This window comes from Caloenas nicobarica, chromosome 2 (assembly GCF_036013445.1).
Source record: "Caloenas nicobarica isolate bCalNic1 chromosome 2, bCalNic1.hap1, whole genome shotgun sequence".
NCBI classification, from domain to species: Eukaryota; Metazoa; Chordata; class Aves; order Columbiformes; family Columbidae; genus Caloenas; species Caloenas nicobarica.
Window position 1 is genome coordinate 31,730,560 of NC_088246.1, and position 18,580 is coordinate 31,749,139.

Sequence of the window (18,580 nt, forward strand, 5' to 3'; positions counted from 1 at the left end):
AACCAAGGAGAAGTAATATAGTAATACGCCTTTTGTGCTGTGCACTCCAGGCATTTTGCAGGTTTTCTTGAAATATCCATCATAAGAGTACTTCTTTGATCTGCTGCTAGCAGCCACTCCCAGAAGGGGTGAGAAACATCTCGTTTCCTTCCTTCCTTCCTTTCCTTATCCTGACCTACAGGTCTGGAATGCAGTTCACCTCTGAGCATTTTCAGGTGTATCATTTTCAGAGAGGTTTGCATGTCACAACACACAACCGGGGCTTACTTCACTGCTTACAAAGCCTGCACTTGACAGCCAAACAGAGGAGCCACATACTGTGTCTGACCCTCCCCTGCTTCACCTACGTACAGCAAATATTCACCTCACCCTCGACATAGGCAGGACCCAAGACTGCAAAGTTGAAAAACTAGCACCTCGAGGGTGCAGTTAAGCAGCAGTTTAGGCTGGTCTACGCCTGTATTGCTGCAGCCCTACATGCCCCCAGCACATCCCTTCGCAACAGGAATCATGACATACCTCCCCCCACAAAGTCATCCCACCTGGTGACTCTGGTGGAAGCCAATCACTTCTCACTGGTTTAGCTTCCAGCCTGATAACAGTTTGGTTTTCAGCTTCCCTGGCTGACTTGCTACGCAGCAGCACAACTCTCAGTAGTAGTGTACAGGAGAGAGCGACAAACACAGTGTCTAGAAGAGGCCAAGCTACTTAAACACTAGCTTAAACAAAGCACAAAATCATCCCTTTAGGCTTCCTGTGCTGTCACTGGATTCAGAATGAGTCTTCAAAGAGAGATTTTAGACTCTGAATTGCCCTTTAGAAATGCCCCTATCACCCCTCCATACAGTAGGACTGTGGATGCTTAAGCTGGAGAATTCCAGAATTCCAAAAACATACTTGGCATTAATTAAGACCATAATGTTCCCCCACCAAATGGCAAGGGAGTTGAGCACAGCATAAATACACACGTAAAACTGCAGCACAATAAAAATAATAATAATAAATTCCCAGCACAACCAGCATGGTTATGTGTGAGTTAGCTGAAGATGGCTGGAGGGAGGAGATGCCAAACATTCCTGAGTGCACTGCAAGGAACTTTCAGTCCCATTGATTTCAATGGGGTTTCAATCAGGCTGTGTCTCTGCTGTGGAGAGGAACTGCTTCACACAGCATCGTGGGGTTCCTCGGGTTTTGTCTCTGAGCAACTCCTGGCAAAGCCACTGGTTTGTAAGTGAAAACACACTTTTTCCAGTCACCAAGACTGCAAGCTGTACCTGGATTTGGCTTCTTTTCTTCTCTTCCACTTTTTGTTGCTGCTGAGACTCTGATAGATTTGCAACTCTGGCTCCTTGACTAGGTGTTGACTTTACAAACCCAAGTTTGGCTACTGAAGGGGGGACAGGGAGGTGACCTTGGAGCAGATTATTTCCCCTTCAGTGGGCCGGCTCCGCTTGCAGCTGGACTCCAGCTAACAGGCGGCATTCAGCGTCAGCCCAGCAGCTGCCATGCAGGAGGTCCCTCCCTTGGGCAGCTGCTGCTCGTTTGCCTGCAGCTGGCAGCGGAAGTGACATCTGTTCTCGGTCCCAGCTGTGAGCAGCGCCGAGGTGCCAAAGCCCAAACGCCTCAGTTCTCGATCCAGGAGTGAGGAAGGGCTTCTGATGCCAGACCATGGCCTGGCTTGAAGGGGAAGGGAGGGCTGGAGGGGGTGGGATTGTCTCCTTCAACGATGGTGGGCTGGGAGGAATGGAAAGAGAGGGACAAATAGGGAGAGAAAGAACAAGTAACAGAAGTAGGGGAAAGAATGGGAGAAGACAGGAATGGCTGAAACAGAAAGGAAACATGAAATTTCAAGTGACGGGGCAGTCTGAGGTGAGGAAACAAAGGGAAGGAGGCAGAGTAATGAAAGAGATGCAGTAGTAGCAACAAGTAACTATCTAAGGGAGGCAATTATCTAAAAAGGCCACTAAACAGGGAGGCGCCTTAATCAAGCTGCCATCTCAGGCACTACTGAGCCTGGAAGGCTTTCCTGCCTGCAGCCCTCAGCCCGTCGTGCCATTCGAGGGGTCTGCCCTGCAGATTTTGCTGTCTGCTGGAGCTCTGGTATAATCTCTCTTGCCTCCCTGCTTCTCTATCTTATTTAAATTCACATCACTTTTTGCTTGCCCAAGTCTCTGGCTCTCTCATTTATCTCTGTAACTGTGTTATAATTCAGTGTTGTGGCATCCTAACTGAATTATAACTTAAGTTTCTGAGACAGGAATATGTGCAGCATGAAGGACAAGATCCGTTTCAGTCTAAAGATTGAAAAGCAAACTTAAATTAACCTGGGAATAAATATATTAAGGAATGCCACTTTGATCCCCAGGTTGGTGTGTGCAAGCTGAGTATATATAAAGGTATTTTCACAGTTGGTACTGTTTGCTCAGCACAGGCACTGAAACTGTGTTTTTCAGATCTCAAAACTAACTGAGCACTCCTGGAAGAAATAACCAAGGAAAATGTATATCCCACAAGTGCTTTATAGCCCTGTCAATCAAAATCAACTCACACTGGGGAAAAATACGATGGCAGTGCCTGCTTCTTTCCCTTGGTGCTTGCCAGAAGCACAAGACAAACTGAATTGTGGCAAACAACCGGGCTGAGGAATGGGCTGAGGACAGACGTCATAAAAACTTACCAGTCTGACGTTGGAAGGGCGGGCACTGGGGGCACACAGATTTGAACCCCTTCTGATACTTTGCCTTGGTATGTTACTGGAGGCACCCAGAGCAGGGCAGTAGCCATCGAACTGGGTGCCATTACAAATTATTTGAAACCAGGTGCAAAAGATTGGATTGAGTTGGGAGGGAATAATGAAAGCAGTTTCTTAGTTTCTCAGAATTCAGCTCTTCAAGATTGGCTTTAAATAATGTAGTTATCATTGAACTTTTTATATCACAATTGTATATAAGATATAGATAAGATATATTTTTATATCTTAATATTTCATAACAGATTTTCCTAATGAGAGCCCTTAAAGATATTCTTTTTACAAGTCTCAGCAGCTCTCCCTGTTTCAGTGAGAATTAGTTGTGGTTTTAGTAAATGATCTTTGAAACAAACAAGAGGAAATTCTTCTGAATACTATTCTTTCACTACCTACACGAAGAGAAAAAAGTCTACCATCTAGTAAACTATGCATCTGGATTAACCAATCTAAATAACTAAATAATTTTTTTTCCAGGCAGATAGGAATAGGACTAGCGCATCTATCATACAGACCAGAGAGAATAATCAGAAATCTTAAATAACATAAGGTCAAGGCACTACTAATACTCCGAAGGGTGCAATTCATCCCATAATTCAGAGTTTTTACAGCTACCAGCCATTTATATGGCCCAGGCACACTCAGCCAGGTCAAAGGTAGCTCTCGCCCAGAATTCTGGCTCCTGTGTTAACATTTGTTAACGTGAGCCTGAACCCCAAAACCTTCCTCAAGAGGGACAAAAGGAAGGACACATCGTCTGCACGTCTTGGTGGATGCTTGATAAGATGAACTAGAATTTTTCAGATGAAAGTTACAGATGAGGAGGAAGGAGATATGAGATAAAAAAGCTTTTGCTTATCTGTAAGTAAATGTGCTTTTCTTCAGAAATAAAGCCTGAACACAAAGCAGTGAACAGCAGCCAAGTGTCTGAGACAGGGAGAACAGAGCAAACCAACTATGACTCTTCTCTGCTGGAGTGACCTACAGACAGGAGAAGTTGCTGTATTATCGGAAAGGGCTAAAGCAGTAACTGGGAACCTTACGTATCTGCTTGGCTGGCACCTAGAGCAGATTGTGGGGATGATGAGGCTCTGGTGTCACACAGAAACACAAATCTGAGTGCACCAAAAGCTTCAAGGCATCCAGACCCACCTTTTGTTCTGCTACCTACATTAGTTATCGACATGAGCAAAAAGCCTCATTGTGATATTTTAATGTCAAGTAGATTTGTGCCACTGATGACAACAGGGTCACATCTCACTTTGCTTCCCTTTGCTTTTTGGTTTGGTTTTGGGGTTTTTGTTTTTAATTCCATTGTCTTCTATCTTTTTAGAGGCCTTTTTTTAGAGGACCATCAAACCATCCTTTTCAAGCTAGGTAGCCTGGAAAGCTAAAGAAAAAAGGACTGTAACTAGCAATTCTGCCAACTGATCTAAGACGAATGAAGTAGTTTCATTTTCAGATTTTGCATGAATTGAGTTTTCAACATAGAAATCTAATTCACTCACACTTTGCAGTTATGAAAAGCCATATTCTGTATTCTCTCTTCTGATGAACACTACCCAAGGAATACTAATTAGAGTGCTTGAGGAGTAAGGTAAGCAAGGCTGGCAGAGTCTGAGCTTTTATTTACTCTGTTATCTCTGTCCAAATGTTCAAAGCAATATGGGTGGTGACTGATGCACTAGATAAATTCCTAACAGCATGTGTGTACAAAAGGCTGCCAAGTTTCTCATGTACATAGCTATTTGTGAGATGCTATGCATAGACAAAAAACAATCAACGAGTTTCTTAATTACATTTTATATCTTTATTCCCATTTTAAGTATTGACAGTCATCCAAAAGACCATTTAAATTTGGTTTGGATACACAATAGCATTAATCACAGTCCAGTTTATTTTTTTCTTTTTTCTTTTTTTTTTTTTTTACTGCAGTTCTACTATTTCATGATCTCTTTCAGTAGTACTGTTGTTGGTGTATTTTTCAGTGTTTATAGATTACTTAAAGAGAATGTTAATGGTAAAAAAATCCACAATGCAAAGATTAACAGTATATTAATAAAGCTTATTATATTCCATTTAAGATTAGTACCAAGTATGTCTGATGACCCAAAACTTACTTTTTTGTGCATTGTCTGTTCTCTTTTCAAAATAAGTTCATGAACAACCACAATACATTTTTTTCATTACACCAGTTCATTGCAGTAACATTTTAAAATGGATTTAAATCCTTTTAAGAGAATGAGGTGAATAAAACAACCCTAAAAAGTAAAAGGTTCTGTTTAAGCAAGTGACAATTAAACACAATCCAATGCTAAGGAAGTATCACAATGTATAAATTAGAGTGGATGTAGAACATAAAGGACTTTCTGAATTCACTTCCGTATTATCATGTAGGGAAAACACATCACAGATTGTATTTTAGTCTCCAAGCAAAGAAGAATCACAAAATACAGTGAAAGAGACATCTTTCATCACGTCTTTTAGAAGTCTGTGAGATGAATTCCTTCATCAAATTCATTAATGTAAAAGCAAATTCAGAAAACTTATTTGTGAAAGCTGTCTTGTTAAATTATGAATATCAATAAATTCTTTAGTTCCACATTTATTTGCATAGTCTACATATTAACAGGCATGAATATATATATTAATAAAATATGCCTATTGTATAGCCATACACAGAGCTAATATGAATGCTTGTGTTGTACAATGTCAGAAAAGGACAAATTATTAATCAAAGCAGAGAGGACAGAAAAGCAAAGAAGAAAGCAGATGATGCACGAGAACTTTGTTAGTTGTCTTAGGATGACTTCTTTGTGGAAGAAAATGTGCACTTTGGATATAGAACAGTCAGCTAACAACTCTCTATTTTATCATGTAAGGAAGGATGGTTGGGATCAACACCAGCTTCTTGCAGGGATTTAAAACAGAGATATAGATAGTCAGGTGAAGGGGAAGAGGAAGGGGAAGAGGAAGGGGAAGAGGCCGAGTGCGGATCACACTCTCCTAGGTTTTGTTTGAGCACCAGAGGGAGTGGGACATGGTGGAAGTAAGGGGAGGAACACTGGTTTCAGAGGGAAATGTGCTGAACTGACAGTGCTCTTGCTCAGGACAGACCAAGTATCGGGCTCACTGGACACTTCTGGTGGGGTTATTTCCCCAGGACACTGCTCCAACGGTGACAGGTATATAAGACATTAACCTACCCCCTTCTCAAATTGCAGGAAGGCTAGAATTCCTGAGTCTGATGCATAAGGAGGGACACACTTTTTCAGGGACCATCCTCTTCTTGTATTGCTCTTAGTGGTTGAGATACTCCACATAATAACCACTCACCATTTTACATTCCTGCCCCAACATTCCACACTTGAATATCAATGTAGCATCTATTTGAACTCATAACACTCAGTTCTCTTCACTGCTAATTAACACACATATATGCTAACCAGCAAGAGTCAAAAACTGTATGCTTGTAGATGAGCTAACAGAATCTTCCTACTTCTTCATTACCTACAGATTGGGTTACAAAACATTTTTTTCAGTCTTAACTCTTCCTTTAAGCATGCAAACGCAAATACATGCATATACGTACCCACAGAGGTGCACACACACAGAGTATGTGTGCCACAGGACTCAGAGGAGCAATTGGAGCTACTTGGGAATGCTGGCGCAGGGGCACTGGCACCAGTGCCGCACTGGGGCACCCCCCACAGCCTAAGCAGAAAATGGGGGTTTGGCACCTCATTGCCCCCAGGAACATCTTTGTTTCAAGGTCACCTTCATTACAGAGAGGACAGGGACCTGACCCTTCAAACACACCTTGCAGTGTGCATTTCTATTGATGTCAGGAAGGCTACGCTGTATCATGAACTCTATATTCTCTAATAGGTGTAACAGCCATTTTTAAATAATTTCATGTAAAGAACAAGAGCTGTGCTTCAGGATGATTTTACCTTAAATCAAATTTCATTCATGCAGTCCTAGAGTACAATACACATACATGGTTAAAGACAATTTTGTACAAAGACTGAATGCTTTAGTGTCCTCTGTGCACCTTTTCAAATGATCAGTACCTCACAATAATGTTTCAGTATCATTCCTCACAGTACGTACCCAGTATATCTCAGAATGAGTTGTATTTCATTTTACACTTTATACATAATATCATACCTGCATTTTAAGTATCAAAAATATGCTGTTAAAAGATCTTAATAGCAAATGTCATAAATCCAGAGTTTTCATCAAAGGGTAAAATGATTCAAGACCTTTGGTGAATGGATGATGAAAAAGAAACATTTCCAAAAGCTACACATGATTTATGGTCTTACGCTACCAACAGCTGCCCAATCAGCTCTGGGTTTCTGTCCTTTATTAATGCCAGGATAAGAGCAGCAGCAGAATTTACTGTGTCCTGAAGCAGCAAATGGTCCTGGGGGGTGGGGGCAGGGGAAAAAGGAGTGGGGGAAACATGTTAACAAAAGTTGAAAAAGTAAACATTTAAAATCAATTTTCAAGCATGCAAAATTACCATATGATTGTCGGAAAAAAAAAAAGAATATTTATTTGCACTTATTAGAAGAACAACTTGTAAAATATATTTTAAGGAAACACAGTTTCATAGTAATATACATTTTCTAATGTCTATGATGGTTTAAAAAGCAAAACTATTTTTCAAAAAGGAATCTATTTTAATTGCTAGAATTAATGCCATCTCTCCAGAGACCACCAAAACAGATGCTTGATTCTGTCACTTGCTTCCTAACTGATTTTTGAAATCTAAAAGGCAGTCAGAATTTGGGATTTGAAAACATTGGAACAAAACTGAGGATTTAATTGAGTAGCATAGTTAAAGACCTATAACTTTAAGCACCTACTGAATCCCACGTGTAGTCTACAAACTACTTAAACTCATGACAGCATTTAAGCACTGGGACTTCAGTAGTTTGGGTTGATCTTTGTATCAAATAACATTAAAAGTAGTCTGGTTTTGACAGGCAAATATAGAGACCAACACAGGATGAAGTAATAAAATGAGGCTTTGATTTTGTGCTTCTAACTGAGCACTCCAGCTCACATTTGAAAGAGCCCTTTGTCTAATTGCCAAGTTTTCTTAATTGTATTGACTATAAAGGTTGGCCTCCTGCTACCAGTAACATTTTCATTTGCGCACTGGGAAAATATCAATAGGTGCGGCCAGACACAGACACATCTCTGCAGAGAGAAATAGGCGGGAACAATTTCTGTGAAGCAACAGAGAAAAAGAAAGGTCTACAAAACTCTAGGGAGAATCTGGAAGAGTTTCAAATACAGAGAGGGAGCTACAAAGAGAAAGCAAGAGCTGTTCTCCATGTCCACAGTGGACAAAACTGGAAGCAATAGGCTTAAGGGAACTTAAACTGGGACACGAGAAGTTAGGAAAGTGTTTTAACATAAGGACTGGAATACAATGGAACAGATTATTGGGCAGATCACAGAAACTTCATCATGAGGATCCTGTGACATGAGACCTGCACACACGTAAATGGGGATGCAGGTCCACCTTCCCGCCTCAGGCAGGAGGATGGAGCAGTATCTTTTTACTACAACTTTCCTAAGACGCTGCATCAAGGAATAATTTGTAGATGACGTTTGAGACACTTGGATTAACAGAGAAAGAAGAAACGGTTTCAACAACTTATTTAAAACATGTTAATCACTGCTTTTTTAGGAATAAGGCTACTGCTAAGCGGACCTACCTGTTCAACTAGTACAGAGGGGAGCTGGAGACTTAGAAGTTTGGGCTGAAGGAAAAATTGTCAGGGGAAAAGTATCCCTGGAACATTCTAAAACATAGCATTATATTTTATAATGTTCTTATTAGCTTTGTGCTTTATATAAATGACAGGAAAATGCTAGAGAGGTAAATTGATAGAATTAGAAATATCTAGTTTATACCTGATTCTTTTATCATTCCTGGAAACTGATACTTGCATGTGACTAGATTTTTATCCTAAAAATGATCAAATAAGTAAGCTGTTTGTTACGATTTGTAAACTCCCAGAAGATGACAATTCTCACAAATTTATTTTATATGTTCCAATGTGTAGTAAAACTATTTATTAGTACTCTAAAAAATGTCTTAGAGTAAAAATGTTCAGCACAGCCGTGTCTTGCAGTTTACTGAGTGACACCTCCCATTCAGTGAAGCAAGGGTTGCACGAGTTGGCTCAGAGGTCCTGCTCCTCCAGTACCTTTTGTCATGGACTGAGGGTACAACAAGGAACTCGGAATCCACCACTCCAATTTGGGAGGGGTTTCACTCCCTCGTTTCCCACAGGTATAAATGGCTGTATAACGTACAAGGAGAGCAGAACTCGCGCACACACCCCTCAGACGGCAAACACTGCAATCCCTTTCAAGATCTAGCAATACATTTCTCGATATTCAGCAGTGCCAACCTCTTTGTGTCCCTCATCGCTTTTTGTTCCGCTTGTCTCGAGAAGCACTTCACAATTACAGACACTGTGTTTTCCAAACCGGCCTCCAGCCATGTCTAAAGTTGGCTGGAGGCGTATATTTTTTTTCTCCATTTCACAAGAAAAAAAAAAAGAAAAAAATACACCTGGCCAGGAATGCTCTTAATGTTTCTCCCAATAAATCTTTCCACATCCTCTGTTGGTTACTGGATTCAGTACACATTCCTTTGCAGTAATAAATTATTTCAGTTTTTGAAGATAAAAGGAAGTAAGAGAAAGAAATCTAACTTTCACAGGAGAGACTGAAAATGACACCACAAGATTCCTTTAGACTGAAAAAAGCTTTTTCTAAAGCTAAACCTAAGGCTTTAGTGCTAATTTCCATGTTCTGAAGACATGCAAAAAATTGTGAGTAGTATTTGCAACGTAGGCAATGTGGCACAGTAATGTGTAAAGAAACCTGCATGCAGAAGTGGTTTATAAACCACACTGAAATCACCGTGTGAATTGCAATTCACTCAAAAAGAGAAACACAAAAAGTAGGCAGCACAAATTGAAATGCATTTGCAAGTTTTACAGTTACTTCACTTCTAATTATCTGATTATTAATACTATTATTATAAAGGGATTGGTTCCCGTAAGTCATTATTTAGGAAATAACCAGAAGTGTATTCTTTAAGTGAATACACACTATCTTATTAAGATTACAAAGGTAATCTAAAATATATGCTTAATTTTATATGAGTTACAGTTGATGGTTAAGTGACACCATGAAGCACGTACTGAAGCTTTCAACAGCGCAGTCCTTTAAAGTATTTATCATGGGGGTTACTAATTTTTAGACTTAGAGATTCTGCTCCTTCCTGGTAACACTGTGCCAGTCTGATCTCAGGGTCACCTACCCATTGAACAGTGTCCAGCACCTGGGCCTGCGAGCCAGCCTCTGAGTGCAGGAGAAATCAGTGCCACAAAGGTCAAGTATGTGCCAATTTTAACTTGCTTTATTCTCACACCCACAGTCTTACTGGAAAGAGGCAATAAATAATGCAAAAAAAACCCTGGACTCTTCCAGGAATTTCAAAATCATTGTATATCCTGTATCATTCTGAGAGTCAAAACTCGCCCTTATAAGGCTAGAAATTATTGTACTATCTGATAGTCATAGCCTACGCATAATTTATAACTTTTGTTGATCATTTCTACTCTTTATTATCACAAAGAACAGAAAAAGAAATTTCAGCAACTGAAAGAGAAGACATTGTTCAAAGTGTAGGCATAATGCTGACTGACACAATAGTAGTCTTTCCTCTCCTCTGAATCCTGCTGTGAATTTCATTTTAGGCCATTACTGTGCACGTTAAGTGGATATTTTCAATGTGCCACAATGATACTTAGCTTTTCTCTAAGTAGCTATAGGTAATTTGGATGCAGCAGTGTTTATGAAAAATACTAAAAAGCATTTGAGTGACAGAATTCAACAACAACCCGGGAAAGAGAGAGACTCTTGTGGGTCTTTATTAAAGTTAAACAAATAAGTGAGCACTTCAAGTCCCCTGGCTATACCCTTAAAACACCCATGTTTCTGACTCTGCAGTGTTATTTCTGGCAACGGTGCTCATTCCAGCTGATAGTGCCTACAGGGAGGCTGCAACAAGGATGCCAGGACAAATTTAATCTACCACACCTAACTCCATTGCACACACAGGCCTCCGATCCTCTTTTATATTCAATGGCATAGCACTAAATCTTTCAAACATCTCATTATTAGTTGCAGGAAGTGAAATAATCAAGCAGAACCAGGTCTTCACACGTCTAATTGCCTGCCGTGTTTGCATATACTGTAACGACGATAAAAAACAGGATGTAAGAGCAGAACGATCAATACAAATGCTTGTGTAGCCCACAAGAGCTCTCCCACCCACTGCTCAGTGTTGCAAACCCTAAGCAGAGAACATACTCCAGCTCGCTACTCAGTTGAGTGTGTATCCCTGCACGTGCTGGAGGGATCAAACATGAATAGTTCTTTCCCTCATCAACGAAATCCTTAAAAAAGACCATGACCTTTAAATAAGACTCGGAGGCACTAATGACTGTAAATGGACTAATGACTGAAGTTCCACATGATCAACCGATGTGCCAGATCCCCCCTAAACCACTGTGATACTCACTGTCTATTCATTTCATCCAGTTGACTTAAATGAGTCTCTTGTAAAAAAGAAAACCCAAAAAACCCTAACATTTCTTGGCCATTAATAAATAGATTTTTTTATTGTTTGAACAGATTATTAACTGCATTTATAAGCTAAAACCAAAACTTTTACCACTTTATATTTATGTACTTTGGAAAATAAAGTACTCAGAAACACTGCCAGCCTTATAAACCATAAATCTACATAACAGCACTTTGATTCCAAAATAAAATATCCACTTTGTCTGTTATTAAATAGTAAAAATATTCCAACGTAACCATATTGTGTGATGGTCGTAACTCATATTCAGAATTTATTTGATGTAGAGTTACTGACTGCAGGGGTTTTCTGGTCCGCACAATAAGACTGGGAATGGATACAGGGACAGAGTTAAAGTTGTGCTTGGAATATGCAATCTGATACTTTACAAACGTGCATTTATTTAAGAAACTGTGAGGATATCTGAATATTTACTGACATTCCCCTAACAATTCATTTCCTTGCTTCGATCTTTTTTTTTTTTTTTTCTCCCCAGCTGGAGCTTCACATACATGCATTTCAATTTACATGTGTACTAGTTCAGTTTAAGCATAGCTTGAAAAACACATATGACCCTTTTTAGCTAAAAAAAAAAAAAAAAAAAAAAAAAAAAAAAAAAAAGCCTCTGCAGGTATTACCTCTGCCTTTTACTGTGTCCCTCCAAAAGAATAAAACAGCTGTGTTCCATTATTTGCACTCTGTTTTGCCATAATATTATTTGACTTTCCATTTAATACAGTTTTTAAAAATGAATAGAACTGTAATGTTAGCCCAGATTACAATATATAGGTGACGGGAAACCTGACAACACGATTTAAAGATGCTGCCAAACTTAGGGAACACGGACGCGAACAGGGTTCCGTTTGCAGCAGGGATGGACACCCCCTGCCCTTGCTGCACCATTGTCCGCTCCCCGGCACAGCTCCGGCTCCTGCCAGCCAACAGCTTCCCAGACAATGGCTGGGCAGGGTTCAGGGCACAGCACGGGCCAGGGACCGCTCCCAGGGGACAGTCTGAATGAGGCCACCCTCTTTTGGGAAAACAAGAACTTAGCCATATGGACACGAGGCATGCTGTGCTGTTTAGCCCTGGGGCAAGAGAACCATCCCCAGCCTGTGTTATTACCAGTATAGAAGTAGCGTAAGTGTCGCTGGGAAGTGACAGCTGTGGCTTTCTCTCCCTACCCAAACACATCAAGCATACATCGAACAACAATCAAATAATCCCTCCCAGAATTAGGCACAAATCCCACGTAGCTACCACATAAACAGTCATCATTTAAAAAAGGATTAAGTGCTCTACGGACACCTTTCCCACTGAAACCGAGCAGGAGAGAGGGAGGACCCACACCAGCAGACAGCACTCGTGCTGTATCTCAGCCTCCTGCCGCCTCACCGAGACAGGCTGGAGCCAGCAGGAGAACCGCGGGACGGAGCGTGTCCACTGCTCCCTTTCGCAGGGTGGGCCTGGGGGCACACCAGCCACACCACACGGCAGGAGTGGGAGAGCAAAGGGCTGAAATAGTCTGTGTTCTGGCAAACATACTGCAAAAGACTATGTTGGCAGTACAAGAGGAGCTGCTGCTAATTTAAAGCTCCATGGGATGCTGCAACTTATACTAAGGCTATGCCAGGTGTCTTCAAACATCACCCGATGTCACATACTGACAGTTTTATTTGCACTCAAAGAAAGTGAGTATAGAATCCAGCCTCAAAAACTACAATACTTCAAGTTTTAATCTTCAACTTTTCTTTTTTTTAATTTAAAAAGGTGATCTGAGGAGGAACTGAGTTTTTTCCACTACTAAAAATCAGTCATGTAACATGGTTTGGTGTAATTTGACCATGAGGAATTCTCTGGCAGATTCACGAAGAAGCATTTTTTCCTACTCAAGATATGTAGTGGCATGCAGCTACATATTAAAGCAACCTCCATTTCTGTAACAGTACAAATTAATCTGAAGTCTCCTTTCTTCTCAAAATGCTTCCACATCACATTTTTGAATCCATGTGCCAAAGGCTCTATTGATAAGTGACATCTCATACATAATATCAATCCAGCAATTTACCTCAATAAGAAGATAGCTACGCAGATAGTTCTAAAAGATAAGAAAACTATTTCTCTGAATATGTTTTCATTTACTTTCAAGTAATATATAAATAATTAAGGTAGCATTTGAGTTCAGTTAGGTAGCTGAGTTCAAAATTACTCCAGCAGGTTCATAATTGAACCTCTGTATACACAGCCTTGCTTCCTTTCTCAACTAAGAAAATGCAATCAATTCTTCTTTAGTGGATACTCCTCAAAACAGAAATAATATAGAAATTTAGATACTCAGAATGCAATGAGGGTTGAGAAAAGAGATGAGTAGCACTGGAAGAACCAAATTGTCACTGTGCTGATGAAGCCTAACAGAACTCTTAGTTAATGAACTCCAACAGATCCGAGTTAATTCCTTGCAGTTAAATAGTTGTACATCTGTGCTATGATCAACCCAAACCCAGACAAATTGTGCATAATATGTGATAGCGTACTGTATCTCTGTCTCCTGTACATTGATCAACCATGCCTCTTATAGTTCATCATAAGAAAATTGAGAGCCATCAACATTTAAAATGACTGTGTGGATACACTGAGATCAGACAAGTATTTTAAAACTCCTGGAGTCTGTAAGGATTACAACCCTAATGCTATTTCATGTACCTTTTCAACTAAGATTCACAGGTTCAAAACTGAAGGTAAACATAGCTCTTTTGTCAAAAAAAAAAAAAAAAAAAAAAAAAAAAAGACCCAACCACCACAAACAAACAAGCCACCCCATAAATTGGATTAATTGCTTTCTCTAGTATGAAGCAAATAGACACAGTTCCCCTAAATTGGCAGTTCTAAACCAGCTCCATTATCCACATGCTCTGCAGCATGTAGGTGACCAGGGTTCAGTTCTGTTCTTTCTGCAAGGTGCTTCACCTACTCCTCAACTCACGCTTTATTTGGATTGGCTTTAAAATTCCTGTGGAGGAATTCCCATTCTATGTGCAGTCGCTGTATCACAACAGGAAGATGACACGAATCCAGCCTAGACGCTAGTCCAGATGCCTGGGGAGCAAGTGAAAGCTCTGTTTTAACTTTTGCTCCAAAAGTTTGTTCATTTGATGCAAAATAGACAAATGGTGTTTGGAACAACCATGAGCTAGGTGCCAATGCCTCTGTCATCTGCAGAACTAGACTTTATATTTCCTTGTTCTTGTCCTCTCCAAGTCTTTTTTTTTTTTCCTGTAAGAAAAATTGTTAGCGTGATCATACTGAATAATCAATAAAAATTCCTGGACCAAAAAATTCTCTTAAGAGTTTGTTATAAAAAGCATTTTCAGCACATTCAATCATTGCAGCTTAAGCAAGAGTTTTCATTCAGCACTTACCGCTATCTGATCTAAGCTCTTGGCAAGAGTAAGTATGCCAGTGGTGATAGCATAACCGTCTGTCAACCATCTTTCCCTCTAAGTTGTTCAAAAAGCTACCTCATGCTTGAGCTAGCAGCCAATTCTGCCACCTGTTTGGGACTAGTATGAAAATACTGGCAGAAATAAGCCACTGAACAGATGTGGTTGTCTGCAAAAGTGTATTATGTGTTTGAGGTTTCTTAGAGGTGGTCTCTTAATACAGTGTGTTACCAAATAAGACTATAATACGAAATGTATTCATATTAATATATGTTACTGTATTACCTACAGGCCCTATGAAGTATCACTCTGGCACACTTGTAAAACGCACCATAAGGGTTTTTAGGGGGAAGGAAAAAAAGTTTCTTACTACCAGTACAGGAAAAGTGAGACGCTCCTGAGGAACAGGAGACTTGCCTTCTCCTCTGACAACCAGCACTGCAAGCTGCTGAAAATCTGAGATTGGGCTGAAGTCGAGTGAAGCTGCGGCAAGTCTTTCCTCTGGTTTCCAAAAGCTGTGGATCAATCTGAGAACACTGACAAATCCACGTGCGAGTGGGATTTAAGCCTCACATGCAGCAGCAGCACATTACAGCGTTTCCCTCAGCATGTATGTGTGGTGGATCCTCTGCTGCCTGTTCCACTGTGAGAGTCTATAAATCCTCTGATGGGCTGCAGCATTAAGTTTTGCAGGTGGCCAGGAACATGTAGCAGACCCACCACACACACACACCATACCAAAAAAAAAAACGGGTGAAACAGTGCTGGCCTCTTGCAAAACATAACACCTCAATCCTGCAAGTCATTTGGAGACTCGCAGTACACCAGGCACCAAGCGAAGACGGACCCGCTATGGATCATGTGTGAATGCATTTGACACATGGAGTTAGTAGCAGAGCAAAAGCAGTTTGGCACAGTTTAGCTGTTTTTTTTTCTACTATAAGCTGAGAAATACAGTGCTTTCAAGCTCAGTTTCACTCAGTGACTAGTGTTTTAGCCCTAGTCAGCAGTACTAGGAAGGTAAAAACGTGTATGCGGAGAAGATGGAGAGAAGTGTTGGGGGAACAAGCTAGGAGAAAGGAGAATAGAAGAAATGACAGAGGTAGAAGATTAAGTACACAACTATCTCAATTCTCAAAGTATAAAAAGACATACCTTTGCTAAAGACCAGGAGAGATTACTATCAATGCCAGAGGCTCTCACTGATAGGCAAACTGTGTCACACGGTGCAGGTAAAAAAAAAAAAAAATCTTCAAAGAACCAAGTAGGACATTTCTACCGAATGAGATCTGAAGTCATCAGCATAATTGTAAAATTCAAGCAGGGAAGTATCACATATCTGAATATTTGTCTTCGCTTTTAGAGCACTATGGCATCGGTACTTAGGATCTGACAAAACCTACCTAATGGGGACAGAGAAAACGACACAGCGTTTCTTCGTCTGAACTTCTAGCAAGAGCAAAAAAAGACATTTTATGGTAAATTTAACACAGAATATTATGGTATCACAGGTTTTCCCTTTCTGTGCCATCTTATGTTGACAATATAGACTGGTTGTTGCACTTTTCAAGAAAAACATCAACACAGTAGTTCACAAACATCTAAGCTGCTAATATGCAGTACAAGACGTGAAATGCTTCACTATCACAGGTTACAGAATTTTGCATACAAATGTGCAGGAGCGGTTTTATATAAATTGTGACATAAAATTTGTGATCATGGTTATCAGTGTTACATAGAAAGTCAGGGCAATGTTTAATAACAAAATGGGAAGGTCTTTGGAAACAATGAATAATGCATTTGAATTTCCTGACGGGATGCTGAAAATCAGTGCAGAGGAAATGTGAGCAGTTTTTTTCCATTTTCTCAGTCTAAAGCACACTTTTCTTCCTCCTATAGGTGCCAGCTTTGTATGGAATATTATGCATAACAGACATCCAGCTCTTCAAAATAAGAAGAAGCAAGCTTGCATCCATTTCAACATAAGCATTCCGTTCAGTCATTAAAATCTTCATTATACAACTCCTACAAACTGTGAATACTCTGAAATACAAGCACACGGCTGCAGTAAATAATTGATTGGAAACATTCCTCTTGATTACAGATCATTTATTTGAGATGGTTCAGAGGAAAAACTGTATCGCCTACTAAAAAACAAAATTAAAACTTCTCCTTTGGGGAAAGAAATAAACAAAAACCAAGAGATTCTGAGGGGCAAAGTATGTGTACACATGTGCTGGGCTATTGTTCACATCCCAGTCTTGTGGCTTCCAAATTTTTAGGATAATAATATCAGTTCAGTGGGGTAAAGGCCACATTCCAATCTTGGCTACAGAAATACAAACCAAAGTAACTACAGTATTACGAGACCAGTTGCTTTGCAGTTGCAGAGACTGGAATTCAACTTTAAACTCTACATTTTGCTACCGAAGACCTAGTACTTAACTGTTTTTAAGCTGTTCTCTCAAAATTTCAAAAGCAGCTTCAAAGTAACTCAAATGTCAGTGTTTTGAGCAGTGAGACACACTGAGAGGGAGTGGCTGTCCAGAAGCTCATTGTTAAACATTTGATATCATAGATTTCCCTAATTTGATACTCTTAATTGAATCTAGCTAGCTGCTTGCAAGTGGATTTCGAGTTGCACCATCTCATCGTTGTTTGAGGACGGAATGATTACAGAATAAATCATAAAACCTTCATGTTTAAGTTACCCACTGAAATTTGAAAACATCCTTTAATCAACTTGGACATTTTAAATTAAATATCCATCCTACATCTTTCATCTCATCACTCAAATTCTACTTCTCTGACCACTTGTGTGACATTTAGGCATAGTTTATTTCCTGTCTCTGACTTCTTTTCCTGTTTACAGCTGAGGGTCAACAGCCTACTGGAAGGCAAAAAATGTGAATTCCTTACAATTCAAGACTTTTATGTACGGCTAAGCTAGTCTGCTTTCTCCTAAAAAATAAAAATACCAGGCTGATGAGGAAGCATCCAGACATGAGACAAAAAGTTACAAGGACATGAGGTGACAACTCTCCTTGGAGAGTAAGAGGAGAGGAGTCACCAGGGAACAACCAGTTACAACACAAGTTATTAATAAAGATTCATTCCCTTTGTCTCGCACACCAATATGATGTTTTAACACATTAATTTTGTGGTAATTCTGATTGTTCTCAACATCCCTTTGCACGGAGCATGGACTTGTTCCCTACTTCAAAGCAGTCCTCATGCAGTAGATGTAAGAAGCTGGAAAGGGACTTGCATTTCTTGCAATCACAAATAATTCTACAGGCAAAGGAGCTCTAAACACACAGAAGTGCACTCAAATGTACTCAAATACACTCAAAGCTGCTGTGACTGGAGCAAGTGTGTTTGCCTCTGTGCATCATTTTCTTTCAGGGATGTTGTCTACACTATGTTTACTTAAACACTTACGACTGGACAGTTTGTCTGAGCAGCACCCGAGGCCCTGAACTGAATGAATCCCTATCCAGTACGCACAAGGAAATAATAATAATTTCTAAAGAGGCTGATCCAAACTCTCAATATCTCTATTCTCTATTTATTTGTCCTCCTTAGTTCATAGCCTAAAGCCAGTGAAAACAGAACATTTGCCCATGTTAAAATTTTCAGCTAAGCAATGGAGGGAGCATATACATTTTGAAAAATCAATCCTAAAGGAAAGATGGTCCTTGGAGTCTGGTG

General features: G+C 40.0%; 1 protein-coding gene across 4 annotated transcripts in view; it reads right to left on the reverse strand.

The window, feature by feature from the left end:
* The window catches only part of CRPPA (CDP-L-ribitol pyrophosphorylase A), a 123,826-nt gene that overhangs the window by 1,849 nt on the left and 103,397 nt on the right, over positions 1 to 18,580 (reverse strand). For 3 of the 4 annotated variants that reach the window (XM_065628541.1, XM_065628544.1, XM_065628543.1), the window contains exon 10: positions 4,577 to 7,175. The exons of the other annotated variant lie outside the window; for it this stretch is intronic. In XM_065628541.1, the coding sequence (XP_065484613.1) occupies positions 7,071 to 7,175 (105 nt within the window). In that variant the 3' untranslated portion in view covers positions 4,577 to 7,070. Of the gene's footprint in view, positions 1 to 4,576; positions 7,176 to 18,580 lie in introns of those variants that run through there. 4 annotated transcript variants of the gene reach the window in all.